This window comes from Bidens hawaiensis, unplaced genomic scaffold (genome assembly GCF_021521415.1).
Source record: "Bidens hawaiensis isolate Kalapana, Puna unplaced genomic scaffold, B.hawaiensis_p1.1 tig00015313_1, whole genome shotgun sequence".
Classification (NCBI taxonomy): domain Eukaryota; kingdom Viridiplantae; phylum Streptophyta; class Magnoliopsida; order Asterales; family Asteraceae; genus Bidens; species Bidens hawaiensis.
In genome coordinates this window covers 209,975-225,372 of record NW_027492365.1, presented here as the reverse complement: position 1 = coordinate 225,372, position 15,398 = coordinate 209,975, and the positions used below count along the sequence as shown (strand labels likewise).

General features: G+C 34.7%; 1 protein-coding gene across 2 annotated transcripts; it reads right to left on the bottom strand.

The window, feature by feature from the left end:
- Window positions 1-1,774: 1,774 nt before the first annotated feature.
- LOC143548893 (RAF-like serine/threonine-protein kinase 20) lies at window positions 1,775-9,173 on the bottom strand. 2 transcript variants are annotated; one of them, XM_077039939.1, is made up of 9 exons: window positions 9,086-9,173; window positions 4,245-6,515; window positions 4,077-4,163; window positions 3,820-3,972; window positions 3,567-3,730; window positions 3,336-3,483; window positions 2,421-2,543; window positions 2,236-2,323; window positions 1,775-2,149 (listed from the first exon to the last, which is right to left on the bottom strand). In XM_077039939.1, exons 2-9 carry the CDS (start codon window positions 6,294-6,296, stop codon window positions 1,959-1,961), a joined length of 3,006 nt encoding a protein of 1,001 aa, XP_076896054.1. In that variant the 5' UTR covers window positions 6,297-6,515; window positions 9,086-9,173; the 3' UTR covers window positions 1,775-1,958. The 2 variants fall into 2 exon arrangements, with proteins under 2 accessions (XP_076896054.1, XP_076896055.1); XM_077039940.1 differs by lacking the exon at window positions 9,086-9,173 and having other exon boundaries at window positions 4,245-6,728.
- Window positions 9,174-15,398: the final 6,225 nt, after the last annotated feature.

Here is a 15,398-nt window from a genome sequence, read left to right as displayed (position 1 = left end):
CACAAAAAAGCGATTGATGTGACATCACATACTATTGACACAGGGCCTACATCTCGTATGACCCTTTTTCGTCGTCTATACAGCCAGTGTGAGAAATAATTAGTACACATCCACCAAAAACTTTCAAATCGGCATGTAAGCCTTTACCATCTCTCAACATGCACGTGAACTCGTGAAGCAATACCTCGTCAAGAAGTTGGTATACCATGTGTAAATCTTTGCGCACCCAACGCGTGAAGCAACCCACGTCAAGAACTAAGTATGCTTGAATGATGAATCATATGTAGATCTTTGCTAACTCGGCATGTTAATCTTGATCTCCATGTTCTTCCAGCGATCCACTTGTCGATAATTTCACGCCTTTTAGGGCCTGAGCCCGAATAAGTTATTCGCTGATGGAGATAACTAACGAGCAAGGTGCTTCACCATACTGAGCTGGCCAAAGAAGTTAGCACCATCCAGAACATAGTTGAGTTTGGTTAATTAATCATGCAACAAATATCAATTAGACTATAAACAACATAAAACATACATAAATCAATCTAACACTCTTGTTGATCTTAAGGTTTTCATCAAATTGGTTTCCATTGATCTTCTGTAAGTAAATTCCAAGTTGAACCGAATCCAAATTTGTATAAAGCAAACCATAAATAGATTCGAATTACAAAATCATACAAAATTCAAATATCATTCATAATTGCATAGAATACATATATAAATAGAAAAATTCTCAAAATAATCTAAAAGCTCTCCATTTGTCCTTGCAATCAAAGATATATCTCCTGCAATCTAGTTGACGACGACCACTTTTCTCGTCTAGCAAGAAGAGGCCATCAATCACCAAACAAGGCCGCCTCGACCAACTTTTATTGGGAATCTTGTAAAATTAGCCTAAAATAATACTCGTCTTATAGTATGTTGCACACGCAAATTCTTGAAAAAATTAAGGTGGATATTTTTGTTTACTACAACCTAAAGAAGCTAGGTGGGCATATGCATTAATGATTAAAATAGTCGTATAATATTTTAGGGCTACGTAATATCTTTCCTTGTTTGTTGGATGATACGAATATTAAGAAAGATTTGTAAAATTTGAAGATATAGAAATATGGAATCCTACAAACGGATGTAGGTGTTTATATTCAAACCGCTATCTGATCCGAAAACTATAGAGAAACCAGTCTGGTCTCGATCTGATTTTCCAAAAATTATAAACCAGTCTGGTCTCAATCTGATTTGATCCGACATGTCAGTTTGAACTCAATTTGAGAACATATCAATTGAAACCAGTTAAAGTTGAACCGATTTAGTTTTTTCTCTTTATAAACTGTTTTTAGAAAATCACAAAAACTTTTTTTTGTTCTCACGTATCAATCAGAAACATATTACATTAATATTATTTATATAGTTTAATGGATTATATCACGTAGTGCGTAATGGATGTCAAGTTGTGAGTAATTAAAATATGCATTGTCTTGTAATGTTTTGACCATAGAAAAAGTCACAGTTGTCTTTTGTATATTTAAAAAACAAAATGAAGTTGAAGTTGAAAACGAGATCAAGCAAAAGCATTAGCAAAGAATATAACTCCAGATTTGGGGCAAACTCTTTATCTTCTCTCATAAAAGTTTCTTTTCTTTTTGATAAAACATGGAGGATACCAAGTCCGGTGACACATTTTGATCATGCTTCGTATTTCCTAAACCATACAATGCTTTTGCAACTTACAGATCGAGTTTCGCCCCATTCAGATTTCATACACAAACAAACACAAACAAGATACCTATTATTGTGTGTACGGTCGGTGTAAATTACATAAATACCCTTTCAAGCTGCCATCCTATAAACACGAACTGTTTTTCGGTATAAAGAATGAACAAATGAAAACATACATGTTAAAAAAACAAAAAGACAGACTTACACACGATATAAACATGATAGTAACAAAACTTCTTGATTTATGCATGTTGACCTTTTTTGCTTCCGTTTGGTTGAAGTGCTTTGGACATTGACCTTAGTCTGTTTGTGATCTCAGTAAAAGACGGTCGTGCGGTAGGGTCCCCTGACCAACATTGCTCCATCAATTTCCTCCACTCGGGATCACACTTTTCGGGGATTGCAGGACGAAGGGTGTCCTTCACAATCCCTCCTGTCATCATGATTTCACATTATTAAGCATTTTCATAAGTTTCATGAAATACTTATCGCATAATAATATAAAGAAAAACCGATTACCGATGATTGCACCACAATGCATGTTTGCATACGGTTCATCCCCGGTTAAAATCTCCCACATTGTAATGCCAAAAGAGAACACATCAACCTGTCAATAACCGAAAATACGTTTGTTTTATTTAAAGAATAACTCGATTTAGCTATCGTATTTTATGGCGTATGATGACACAAGATATTATCTGTACCTTTTCAGAAACTTTGGTAGCGCTACCATTTAACAGTTCAGGTGCCATCCATGGTAAGGTCCCTCTGACACCACCTGAAACTAGAGTGTTTCGCTTGATCCTCGACAGCCCAAAATCTCCAACCTGCAAGTGTCATAGATGCTATAAAATTAAAACTACTTTTAGTTATAAACATGTCATACAAGACAAGCCACTTGTGGTTCGAGTCGAGATTGGCTCGCTAAAAGGTCGAATCGAGCCAAGCTTAAACAAGCCCAAGCCTAAAAATAAGCTGGTTTAATAAACGAGTCCAAGCCAAAACTTCAATTATGGAGCCCAAGTAGCCTTGTGAGCATAAACGAGCATATATACTTACGTAATATTTATTATTATCATCATATATAAAAATTATGATAAAAGTAACTAAATACTGTATATTATGTTATAATAAAATAAATAATTACTAACTAATTATTTATCAAATAAATAACAGGCAGAGCCCGAACAGAGCTCAATCTTGAAAAATAACTCCAGAGACGAGCCTGAGCTCATAAGTTATACGAGCCAAGCTCGAGCTTAGTTGAACTCGGGCTCGGCTCGTTTACACATACATACAACAAAAAATAAATGTCTCAAAAGTAGAGATGGCAAAATAGGTGAGGTATGTAAATTGTCCAAATGAGCTGTTTTTATACGGGACGGATCTAGTAAGGTTGACCCGGTATATTTCTTTTTATTTTGAATCTCATAACAGCCAATTCATTAAAAGAACTTTTATAATCTGTTATTCTATTACTAAAATAATAGGTTGTAGCATCAAAAATATTATACTAATTACATTTGTTGATGGGCCACAAGTTTTAGTTGCAAGCATCCTCTAATAAATAGTTTTCTGAAAAAATAAGATTGTTATTTATTAGCCTAACTTTCAATTACCTTGCAGATGGGTCGCTGTGGGTCCCGCATATTAACAAGCAAGTTATCACACTTAAGATCAAAATGGACAATATTCTTCAAATGCAGATATTCCATTCCAAAGGCTGCATCCATGGCTATTATAAGCTTTCTACGACGATCAAGTGATCTGCATAAAAATTGAATTTTCAATAACAGTTAAGATTCAAAAAAAAAAGTAAATAATGACCAAAAGCAGGAAAGTAAATTCACCTGTCCTTTTTAATCAAAACATTCCTAAGAGAGCCATGAGTCATGAATTCAGTAACAGTAGCTAGGGTCCCGCCAGTCCCATCCGGTACAACCCCATAAAATGCAACCACATTTGGATGATGAAGATTTGAAAGGATTTGAGCTTCTCTCCAGAAGTCATTAGTCTGCTTAGTTGGAAGTTAATGATGAAAATACTGCAAATATTTATAAAAAAACAAAAGAAAAGTTACAAAAACATTTGAATGGGACCCACCAATCGTTCTTGCTCTGATGATCTCCCAGAAAAGCAGCTTTTTTTAATCCTTTTGATGGCAACATCTGAACCACGCCATCTACCATGATAAACAGTTCCATATGTCCCAGATCCCAACTCTCTTAATTCTTCAAGTTCAGCATCCTTTATTATCTGCATACAATATATTAAACGCTTATTGTTACTTAACACACCACCTCTAATTAATGAGAAAATGATAGATTGGCTTATCTGTTAACAGTTGTAGTAATGTGTACCTGGAGACCATACATATCAGCTTCCATTTCAGCCATTAATGCATTACTGAACGGGCCATCTTTACCTTCATTTTCGGTTGCAGCGTCCTGCATAACAGGGAAACGCCTTACTTATCAGTCAACAGGTAAAATATACATATAGTAATATAGCATGACAAAATTTGATACCACAATACTATAATCTGAGATAGCATGCGCAGCTTCTGTTGCACTTGTGGGGAGAGCTTCATTGCTGACATCACCTATAGCATCAGTAGTATCCAGTTGTTTGTGTGCCATACTATGATGTTCTTCATGACCCAAGTGAGCAACCTTCTGTTTGGTGTGATAGAAGTTTTCATCAATGAATTTCACTTCTCTCCTAACTTCAGCACCAGTTGTTGGTATCTGCGCCAATGAAACATCAGCTTTCTGTATAGGCTTATGGTTATTCAATTCCTTCGGATGTGAACTTGGTGGTTGTACAGCAGGTGTATCAGATCTTAAACCAGAAGATAAGTGAGAAAGAAGATCATTCAATGATCTGTCAGCATCAGATATATTATTATTGTAACTGGGAGCCATACTTGTAATTCCCATGATATCAAGCCCGGTATAAACCTGCTGCTGATGTTCAACAGTTTGTTGTACGTTACTGCTTAATAATGGTTGCATCGCTGCATTTGATATAGGCTTTGGGTGATTTGTAATTGATGTAGGAGCAATGTTTGGTGTGTCGGCTACAAGAACAGGTATCTGCTCATGATTGACCCTTGAATTATTAACAAAATTTCCAGCTTGAAGAAAAGGAGACCCACTTCTATCATAATCATGTTGCAACTCAGCACTCTTATTTGAACCTTCTTTCAAATCTTGATGCAAGAAATCTGCTTGAGTGTAAACAACAGAAGGATTCACATTTGGCATCTCAAACGGGACCTGTGGATGAATATTATCATATTGTTCAACTGACTTCCCCTGCAAGAAAGAAGATGCCAGCTGTGCAGGTAATGGCGATGGTACAAAGTTCATCATAGAAGGCAAATTCGATCCATCTTGAGATCCAAATACAGAGTTTGCTCCACGCTCTTGAAGTTGTGGGTCCGAAAATGATTGTGGAATACCCAATTGAGACCCATCGGGTCCCACAGATAGATTCACTGGATCAGGAGGTAAAATACGGTTTTCAGAATGAAAAGCACGGCCCTTGAGTATTGGGATCTCAAAACTATCAGATAACGGGTCATTGTACACTTGTGCATGACCATTAATAGCATCATCTTGTGGCACTAGAACAGGTGAAACAAGAACAGATGGAGTGGCATTCGTGTCATTTAGACCAGCATCATAATCGAAAGGATTAAAAGGCGAATGCTTTATGGGCAAACTAGGATTTTGGTCCAAGCTAGATTTTAACTGACTAATTTCATCTGTAGAAAACGGCTTATCATTGTTTCTTGTCAATATATTATCAACTATCCCATTAACAGCAGCCACATATTGGTAATCTGGATTGTTCTGGAGATTAGCATCAGCTTCAATGGAAATTGCATTTTCTAATTCAGTCAAAGGAATCAAAAAGATTCTAAGTCGTGAAGAGCCGTCACGACTTCCAAGCCCATTATACTCTTCAATCATATTCTGAAAATCCTCATTAGATGCCACAGATATAAGAGCATCAAGATCTTCACCAGGAAGCTGGTACTTGATCGTGTGAGGCTGACTGCAATATTCACTTGCTCGCTTCACAAATTCATCGAACGACATGTTTTTCTGTAATGAAAAGATATGTGTCTCACCTCCCACGTATCTCAGTTTCCCATCACCAGGTCTAGGCAAAATTTTACCACCAGAACTGCAAAGAAACTTTATCTTTTCTCTTTGAGAATCATTTGAAGCTCGGTGAGGCAAAGATGGAACTGAACCAATGACTGGTGCACTCGCCATAGAAATAATATCAGGTTTATTCGAATTACTTACAAAATCCCGTCTTTGCAATCCAATCATACCACTAATTTCATTATAACCAAGAAGCCCATTGACATCACTTCTTGATCCAACTATAGGCCCGTGGTTCAGATCCATCTCACCATTAGGAATCCTTCTTGTACCACGATCCTGAAGAAACTCAATGGAAAACTCTTCACCGGTTCTTAAAGATATATTGTTATTTGAACTCTTGCCTACTAACCTGTCTTTTACAGTTGAAAAACTTGAATCTTGCTCAAGCTCACTGGTCATTGCTACAGCATCAAATCTAATTGCATCAATTCAAATAAACAATTTCACTGGAAAACTGTTTTTGTGCAGATGCAGATCTTCAATCACCGTGCATGTATTCAATGCTAACTTCTTCACACTGAATTCGTTACAAATGAGCAGGCCTAATTTGCTCCCAATAAGTTAATGCAGCCGAAATTTATCCTGAACTTGATCCTCCCCTAAATCATATTGCAGAATCTAAACAAAACACAATAGACGGCATAACTTAAGCAATTATCAAACAAGCTAACACTATCGCAGATGCTTCACGAAAAAACACACAAAACTGTAAACATATTTTTAATTAACTCCAGTTATAATCCTAAATTTTGAAGAAATCGCCTCCGTATCAAACAAATTTTACGATTAAAAACGTAATTAAACCCTAGTAAACCGGATCATGAAAGCCTATGGTATATCCAGCCTATAGTAATGCTAATTTCTTCTTCATACTGAATCCGTTTCAAATGAGCAGGCCTGTTTTGCTCCTAAGAAAATTAATGCATACCAAATCACACAACTGATCTAACACCTGCTTTTCCTCTAAATCTTATTGCAGAACCTACACAAACACAATAAACAGCATAACTTAAGCAATTATCAAACAAGCTAATGATCTCGCAGACGCTTCATGAAAATACACAAATTCATAAACATAATTTATATATAATTCCAGCTACAATCCTAAATTATGAACAGATTAGAAATGTAATTCAACCTAGTAAACCGAATCATGAAGCCTATTCACACTAAATCAGTTACATATTTAATGCAGACACAAATCTCATAAATGATCTTACACTTTCTCTTCCTCTAATCGTATTGCATAATCTATACAAACGCAATAAACAGCATAACTTACGCAATTATCAAACAAGCTAACGATCTCGCAAACTCTTAAATCAAAATACACAAAACAGCAAACCAAATTTAACCAAATCGCACTCGTATCAAACAAATTAAACCAATTAGAAACGTAATTCAACCCTAGTAAACCGGATCATGAAAGCCTATTCACACTGAATCAGTTACAAACTGAATGCAGTCACACATCTCACAACTGATCTTACACTTTTCCTCTAAATCGTATTGCATAATCAATACAAACGCAATAAACAGCATAACTTAAGCAATTATTAAACAAGCTAACGATCTTGCAGACGCTTCATCAAAATGAACAAATCGCCCCCGCATCAAACAAATTTAATCGATTAGAAACGTAATCAAACCTTAGTAAACTGGATCATGAAAGCCTATTCACACTGAGTCAGTTACAAATTTAATGCAGACACAAAAATCCTATTGCAGAATCTATACAAACGCAATAAACAACATAGCTTAAGCCATTATCAAACAGACTAACGATCTCACAGACTCTTCATCAAAATACACAAAACAGTAAACCTAATTTAAACAAATAGCGTTCGTATCAAACAAAATAACCGATTAGAAACATAATTCAACCTTAGTAAACCGGATCACGAAAGCCTATTCACACTGAATCAGTTACAAATTCAATGCCGACACAAAAACCTATTGCAGAATCTATACAAATGCAATAAACAACATAACTTAAGCCATTATCAAACAGACTAACGATCTCACAGACTCTTCATCAAAATACACAAAACAGTAAACCTAATTTCTACATAACTCCGGCTATAATCCTAAATTATGAACAAATTTTAACCGATTAGAAACGTAATTCAACCCTAGTAAACCAGATAATGAAGCCTATTCACACTGAATCAGTTACATATTTAATGCAGCCACAAATCTCATAAATGATCTTACACTTCCTCTTCCCCTAAATCATATTGCATAATCTATGCAAAAGCAATAAACAGCATAACTTAAGCAATTACCAAACAATCTAACGATCTCGCAAACTCTTAATCAAAATACACAAATCAGTAAACCTAATTTGACCAAATCGCGTTTGTATCAAACAAATTAAACCAATTAGAAACGTAAACCAACCTTAGTAAAACGGATCATGAAAGCCTATTCACACTGAATCAGTTACAAATTTAATGAAGACACAAAAATCCTATTGCAGAATCTATACAAACGCAATAAACAGCATAACTTAAGCAGTATCAAACAGACTAACGATCTCACAGACTCTTCATCAATATGCACAAATCAGTAAACCTAATTTAAACAAATTGCGTTCGTATCAAACAAATTAACCGATTAGAAACGTAATCCAACCGCAGTAAACTGGATCATGAAAGCGTATTCACACTGAATCAGTTAGAAATTGAATGCAGACACAAAAATCTAATTGCAGAATCTATGCAAGCACAATAAACAGCATAACTTAAGCAATTATCAAACAAGCTGACGATCTCACAGACGCTTCATGAAAATGAACAAATCGTCTCCGCATCAAACAAATTTTAGCGATTAGAAATGCAATTCAACCGTGTAGTAAACTGAACCAGTTACAAATTTAATGCAGGCACAAATCTCACAAACGATCCTACACTTACTCTTCCTCTAAATCTTATTATAGTATAATACATACAAAAACAATAAACAGCATAACTTAAGCAACAATTATGAAACAAGCTAACGATCTCACAAACTCTTCATCAAAATACACAAATCATTAAACCTAATTTAAACAAAGCATCTCCGAATCAAAAGAATTAACCGATTAGAAACGTAATTAAGCCCTAGGAAAGCGGATCATGAAAGCCTATAGCATATCGTATAACCCTAACAAAACAAAATGAAAATCGATGCGTATAATTATATATAACCTGTGATTTGGTAGTTAAGGAATTGAGTGAAGGAATAAGCGGATTGGATTGGTGGATTGTAATATATGTTTATATATATATATGTATGTATGATTGTATTGTAGAGGGAGGGTTTAATATTTATAAAATGAAAGTTGAATCAAAGGGAAGATGCGTGCGTACACAGTGCACACACATGGAGGGTGAGGTTAATTGTGAGAGTTTTTGAATTGGTGGTTCATACAATAGCAATACAATACAATACAATTGGACGTCGTTATCGACGTTACTAGTCAGTCGTCGCTGGTGGGATTCAAACTTCTCTCTTACTTCTATATGATCTTTTTTATTTTTAATTTAATATATATATATATATATTATAATTGTATCGATAAAAACGATAACAACTGAATTTTTATTTGTTTTTCAAGTTTTATCGACAATTGCAGCGGAATACGTGAGTTGTATTGCATTTCAAAAATTATTGTGTGTTGTAGTGGAAACGTGAGTTGGTTCGGTTTGTTATGGTAAAGTTTTGTAGGAAAAGTTTTATCACTGCATTCTTGGGTTTAAAATATAAAGAAAAGAAATGATAAGATTGGATAGAGGAAGAAAGGAAAAGAAATTATATATTTAAAAAACATTCTCGAGTTAAAATAAAAGAAAAGAAAGTGTTAATTACATTCTTGAGTTATATAGAAAGGAAAAGATAGAAAAAAAATGTAACTTTACGATAATGTCCTTATTATTGAGTTAGATAGGATAAATTAGTAATATTGTCATGACTATAAACCTTCCTTCCGAATCAGGCCATATTTGGCTAAAAAGTTTTAGAGGAAGAAAACATTAACTTTTTTTTCCATTTTCTTTCTTTTCTTTTAATAAAAAAACTCAATAATGAAAAAAGAAAAATTTTCTTATCTTTTCTTTTCCAAACCCTTAAATAAAAAACTCAAGAATGCAGTGTAAAGTTAGCAGACTAAAAAGTAAAGATGCAATTTGAAAGGGCAAAAATCTCATTACCAAAGTTGACGGGTTAAATAGTAAGCATATGAAACTAGGTTGAGCGGCCAAAGAGCATATATGTAAAACTTTTGTAGTAAAAGTATAATTAATCAAAGTTTGTAAATAAAATTGAGGAGTCTAAATGTAAATATTGAAACTTATGTGACTAAAGTCTGAGGAAATATTTTTATATACTTGTATTTTAATTATCTATATAATATATAGTTGAGAAACTAAAAAGTATGTGTGAATTGTTTATAATAAAAGTCTAATCAACTAAAGTTTATAAATAAAGCTGAAATACCAAAAGGTAAATATTAAAACTTATGTGGCTAAAGTGTAAAGAACTAAACTTTTATGCTTGCATTTTATAACTAATCATAATTAATAAAATCTAATTCAAATTAATTGGTAACTAGTCGTGTTAAACATACACGTTGCAGTGGAAACTCGGCCGGTATCTGTAACACCTTAGGCAAATCCCATATCGGCCGTGGACAGGAGATATCCTTGGTTTATAAGTAAATGTCCCACCTCTTAAATCACCAACGCATTTTGGGCTTAATGGTAGTGGACGAGAGGAGAGCTCCACAGTTAAGCGTGCTCAGGTGGGAGTAGTAGCAGGATGTGTGACCTTCTGTGCAGTTTCCACATGGGTAACCAAAAACAAATTCGTGAGCTTTTCGTGGGTAAAGCGGACAACATTGGTGGTTTGAAGGGTGGGATGTTACAGTATCAGTTTGATTCATTACAGTATGAGGTTGTATCATATTAAAAAATTATTGGGTTACCAACTTACCATGTTAAAATTTATGGTGTTAATTGTGTAACTAATGAAACTTAACAGTTAATTGTCTAACTAATGAAACCTAGAATGATACATGTAAGTTGTTATGCATAGTGTTCAAAACTACACTTTCAATATATATTATAAGAGGTATAATGTAATTAAATCACAACTCTATTTCGCATGACATGGCTTCTGAAAAGGACCTCTAGCTTCGAAATTATATCCGGAAATGATATTAAAAACATAAACATAAATTGTTACTCATGGAATTTAAATAGCATAAAACAAGATGTGCTTTAAATACGGTACCCATAACATAAAAAAATGGATGAAAGTGTACAATAATAGTAGCATATAGAACATCATTTACAGACGAAGAAAATAAGAAGATAACATATAAAGACCATCGAAAATATAGAAAAAGCTAAGCCCCTAAAACAAAATTGTATCCTCCACCAAAGCCCTTAACCTTAATCATATGTTTCCATGAAAGCACTCTCATCATCCATGTTATAAGAAAAATGCAAGTGTAGCAAATATTACCTAACAAAGTAGCATCATACACACTAGTGGAGCGAATTTTAAATGCACTAGTTTTATAGTTTGAGACTACAGATTGTGTAAGTGATATCACTTGATAACTTAACTCCAACTAATCAAGCTATGCCACCTCATCTCCACTTGTGTTGGTGTAAGCGATCATCATTTGATCACCTGACTCCTTTCCAAGAAATTGCCCCTCTATTCTTCTCCATCACACCCATGATCATCATAACAAAAATCACCCATCTTCCCATTATAGATATGGTTGAGGCAGTGTTCCGTGATCATCCTTGATCACTTAGCTCCATCATATGGGGAATAGGTTGCGTTTGTGTTCGATATGAACTTTTTATTGAAATTAAACGTATCAATTCCATTTTGAATATTATCATTACAATTTTAAGAAACATGGGTGTATATACACAATTATCTACTAGTTATTTTAAAAACAAGTTTGTAATTATTTTCTTAGATTGCTATACGAAGTATAAGTTATAGACTGCATGAGAAACAACTAGATAATATAGAGAAAATCTATAAATTTGTTATATGAGTAATTTTATCTCTCATTTTCCATGAATATGATATCTATCTAGTGTGATGTATGGAATAGTGGAGTGTTGGAGTCTTTCTATTGATCGGTCATGTCATATGAAAACTTCTGGATAGGTATCCTACATCTGAACCGAATTCTTTTTGGTTAAAGAATCTCTTTCTAGTTGCTCTGAAACAATTAGGAGCTTCTCTAGGCGGCAACATGCTATTGGGTGGTGGTCCCGCTTATGGGGTCAAATCAAGACGCTCTAAGAAGAAATATTTGAATATCAATCTCATCGATCTCATAAGTATCATACCAAATCTCATCAATCGAATCACTTTTTCGAGAAATACGAGACATCTAAGTCATACAAGTAAAGAGATGTATTCGTTGATAAGAAAAAGAAAAAACGTGAACGGGGATTCGCTCCGTTTAGGAGCGTTTGGTTGCATTTTGAATGGAATCTTCGACGTCTGAATAGGGATGGCAACGGGGCGGTTTCGGGGCGGGGAATGCCAATCCCATACCCGCCCCGGTTTATAAAACTCATTACCAAAACCGTCTAAAAACCCGCGGGGACTAAACGGGGAATCCCCATCGGGGATTCGGGGAAAACCGCGGGTATTCGGGGAACCGTCTAGCATAAATGGTTTTTAAACGGGCTAAATTCCCCGTGGGGATCCCCATTTAACCGTCGGGTTCACCGTTTAAAACCCGATTGTAAGAAAATGATACAAAATTACAATACAATATTAATACACAAAAAGTTCAATATCCAAACACATTACACATACAAAAGACATTATTAATACATAAAAATGTTTATTTCTCCCATCACAACGGAAATTAACTTCATGATTGATCCTTCTTACACCTCCATACCGCACCCATTCAACCATTCAAACACTTGTCACGCCGGATTGCTATGATAATCAAACATTAACATATTAATTGGAAACTATATAAGAATCAATGTTAAACACTTAAACCATATTAAAATGTAAACGATAAACCATATATATGTATTACCTCAATACCATCGTCACAATCATATTCAATAGTTTGGCAATATGCCTCGGATTCTTCTGAACAAGTTGCTATATTCATATCACAAAAGTCAAAAGTTTATATAGTAGCTAAGTTAAAAATAAAAAATAAAATGTTTGTTTACCTTTGATTTCATTCAACAACCAACTTTGGGCGCACATTAACGCTTCCAATGTTTTTGGATGAAGACGGCTACGATGTGGACTTACCAATCTACCACTTGTACTAAAAGCGGACTCGGAAGCAACGGTAGATATTGGAATCGCCAATATATCTCGAGCAATCTTTTGCAACCTTGGGTACTTGACACCATTTGTTTTCCACCAAGCTAAAAGGTCAATCTCTGTTTCTTTTATCCAAACTTTCTCTTGTAGATACAAATCAAGCTCCGTTGTGACACCTAATATATAAATAAAGTTAATACAATTAATGAATAAAGTTAAATTAATGTAAATAATAAGTCATACCCGAATGATTATCCTCTTCAACGTATGTGAAGTATTCGTTGAAAAATCTTCCACCCCCCGCATTGTTTTGACTTGATCTCACACCATCATCCTGTGAAGTTCCTTGACTGTAACTTTCATAATCTTGAAACAACCTATATACAAGCTCCTTAAGTTTTATTATCGCACTCTCCGACTTTTCAGAACCATATATCTTTGGAAAAGCAAACTCCATTGCTTTCAATTTGTAACGAGGATCCAAAACTGCTGCTACTCCCATTACCCCATGAATAACCGACCAATATTTATCAAACTTAACAATCATCTTCTCTGCCATCATCTTGATCATAGGGTCTCGATCTTCTTTCCATATACCCAAAGAAGATTTAATTTCACATATTGATGGAAAAAAGACATTCGCTGTCGGATATTTAGTACCCGAGAACATCAAAGTCAGCTCATAAAACAAACTCAACTTATCACAAATGCTTGAACCTAATTCCCAATCTCTTTCAGTTGGCAAAGTTTTATATTGGGTTTCTCTTTGCTTTAAACGTTTGAAAACTTCCTTGTAAAGAATAGCGACTTTCAACATTAGATATGTCGAATTCCAACGTGTTTTGCAATCAAGAGGTAACTTTTTTGAACAATCTATTGCTAAATGACGAGCAGCTTCCTCAAACTTTTCTACTCTTTTTTGTGTTCCGGTCCAAAAAACAACACTCTCTCTAATTCTTTCGATTCCTTCACCAATGACAGATAAACCATCTTGAACTATTAAGTTCAATATGTGCGCACAACATCGCATATGAAACAACTCCCCACCTAGAATCAAAGAGCTTAAAGACAACTTATCCAATAAATAGTGAATCATTAAATCATTAGTGCTGCAATTATCAACTGTTATTGTTGATATCTTTCTATCAATATTCCAATCACACATTGATTGATATAACACCTCAGCAAGAACTTCAGCAGTATGTGGAGAAGGTACATAAATAAACCTAGTAAAAGTACATTTGATAAAACATTCAACATATTAAAGTGGCAATTAATAAAACAAATTTTGAAGTATACCTCATTATTCGGCTTTGCATTTCCCATTTCTCGTCAATTAGATGTGCGGTAATTGACATGAAACCTTTCTTTTGATTACCTGATGTCCACATATCCGTGGTAATTGCAATCCGGCTTTGATTTTTCTCCAAGATCCTTTAATAAATCAAAGATATAAATTAAAAGGCAATTAAGTAATAACTAATTATATTAAAACCAAATAATTAATGAAACATACCCCATTGTCTTTTCTTTTTGAAAGTCATAAATCTTCAAAATATCACTCTTTAAGGTATTTCGTGATGGAACCTTAAATAAAGGTTGTAGTCCGGTCACAAACTTTCTAAATTTATGATGTTCAACAATCACAAGAGGATATTCATGAACAATAACCATCTCGGCTAGATCTTTCCTTGACTTGTCGGGATCAAAGTTTAAACAAGTTAGATTTGTTTGTCCGTCGGTTGTTTTTTGTCCCATCCCCAATACTTGTTGACGTATATCTCTTTGGTTTCGTTTTGGACAAAATTTGTTATAATGATCACGTAAGTGGCTTGTTCCATTCTCACTCTTAGCTCCTAATTTTCTCTTGCAATAGTGGCACTCCGCCTTGTCTTCACCATTGATCGTCATCCTCTCGAAGTGGTTCCATACAATTGACGTAAGTTTTCGCTTCCTAGAACCCATGTTGCTATCATCATTTTGGGTTGGGGTTTGCGTTTGCTCTCCTGTGGTTGTGTGTGATGGACCTTCATTGCTTGTATTTGGTGAAGATTGGTTCATACAGTTATTGCTATCGGCTTGTGAGTTATCACCCGAAGATGTTTGTGGTTGTTGTGTGTGTCCTTCCATAAATCCTACGAATAATTATGAAAATGAAAATGTTCTTAGCATCGGATATGCTACAAA

Excerpts from the sequence above, each read along its gene's own strand:
- LOC143548893 (XM_077039939.1), bottom strand. The coding sequence starts at position 6,296 with ATGACCAGTGAGCTTGAGCAAGATTCAAGTTTTTCAACTGTAAAAGAC. Across the intron at positions 4,164-4,244 it reads TCTCAGATTATAGTATTGTG|GACGCTGCAACCGAAAATGA; the intron begins GTATCAAATTTT and ends CCTGTTATGCAG. Across the intron at positions 3,731-3,819 it reads CATCAGAGCAAGAACGATTG|ACTAATGACTTCTGGAGAGA; the intron begins GTGGGTCCCATT and ends CCAACTAAGCAG.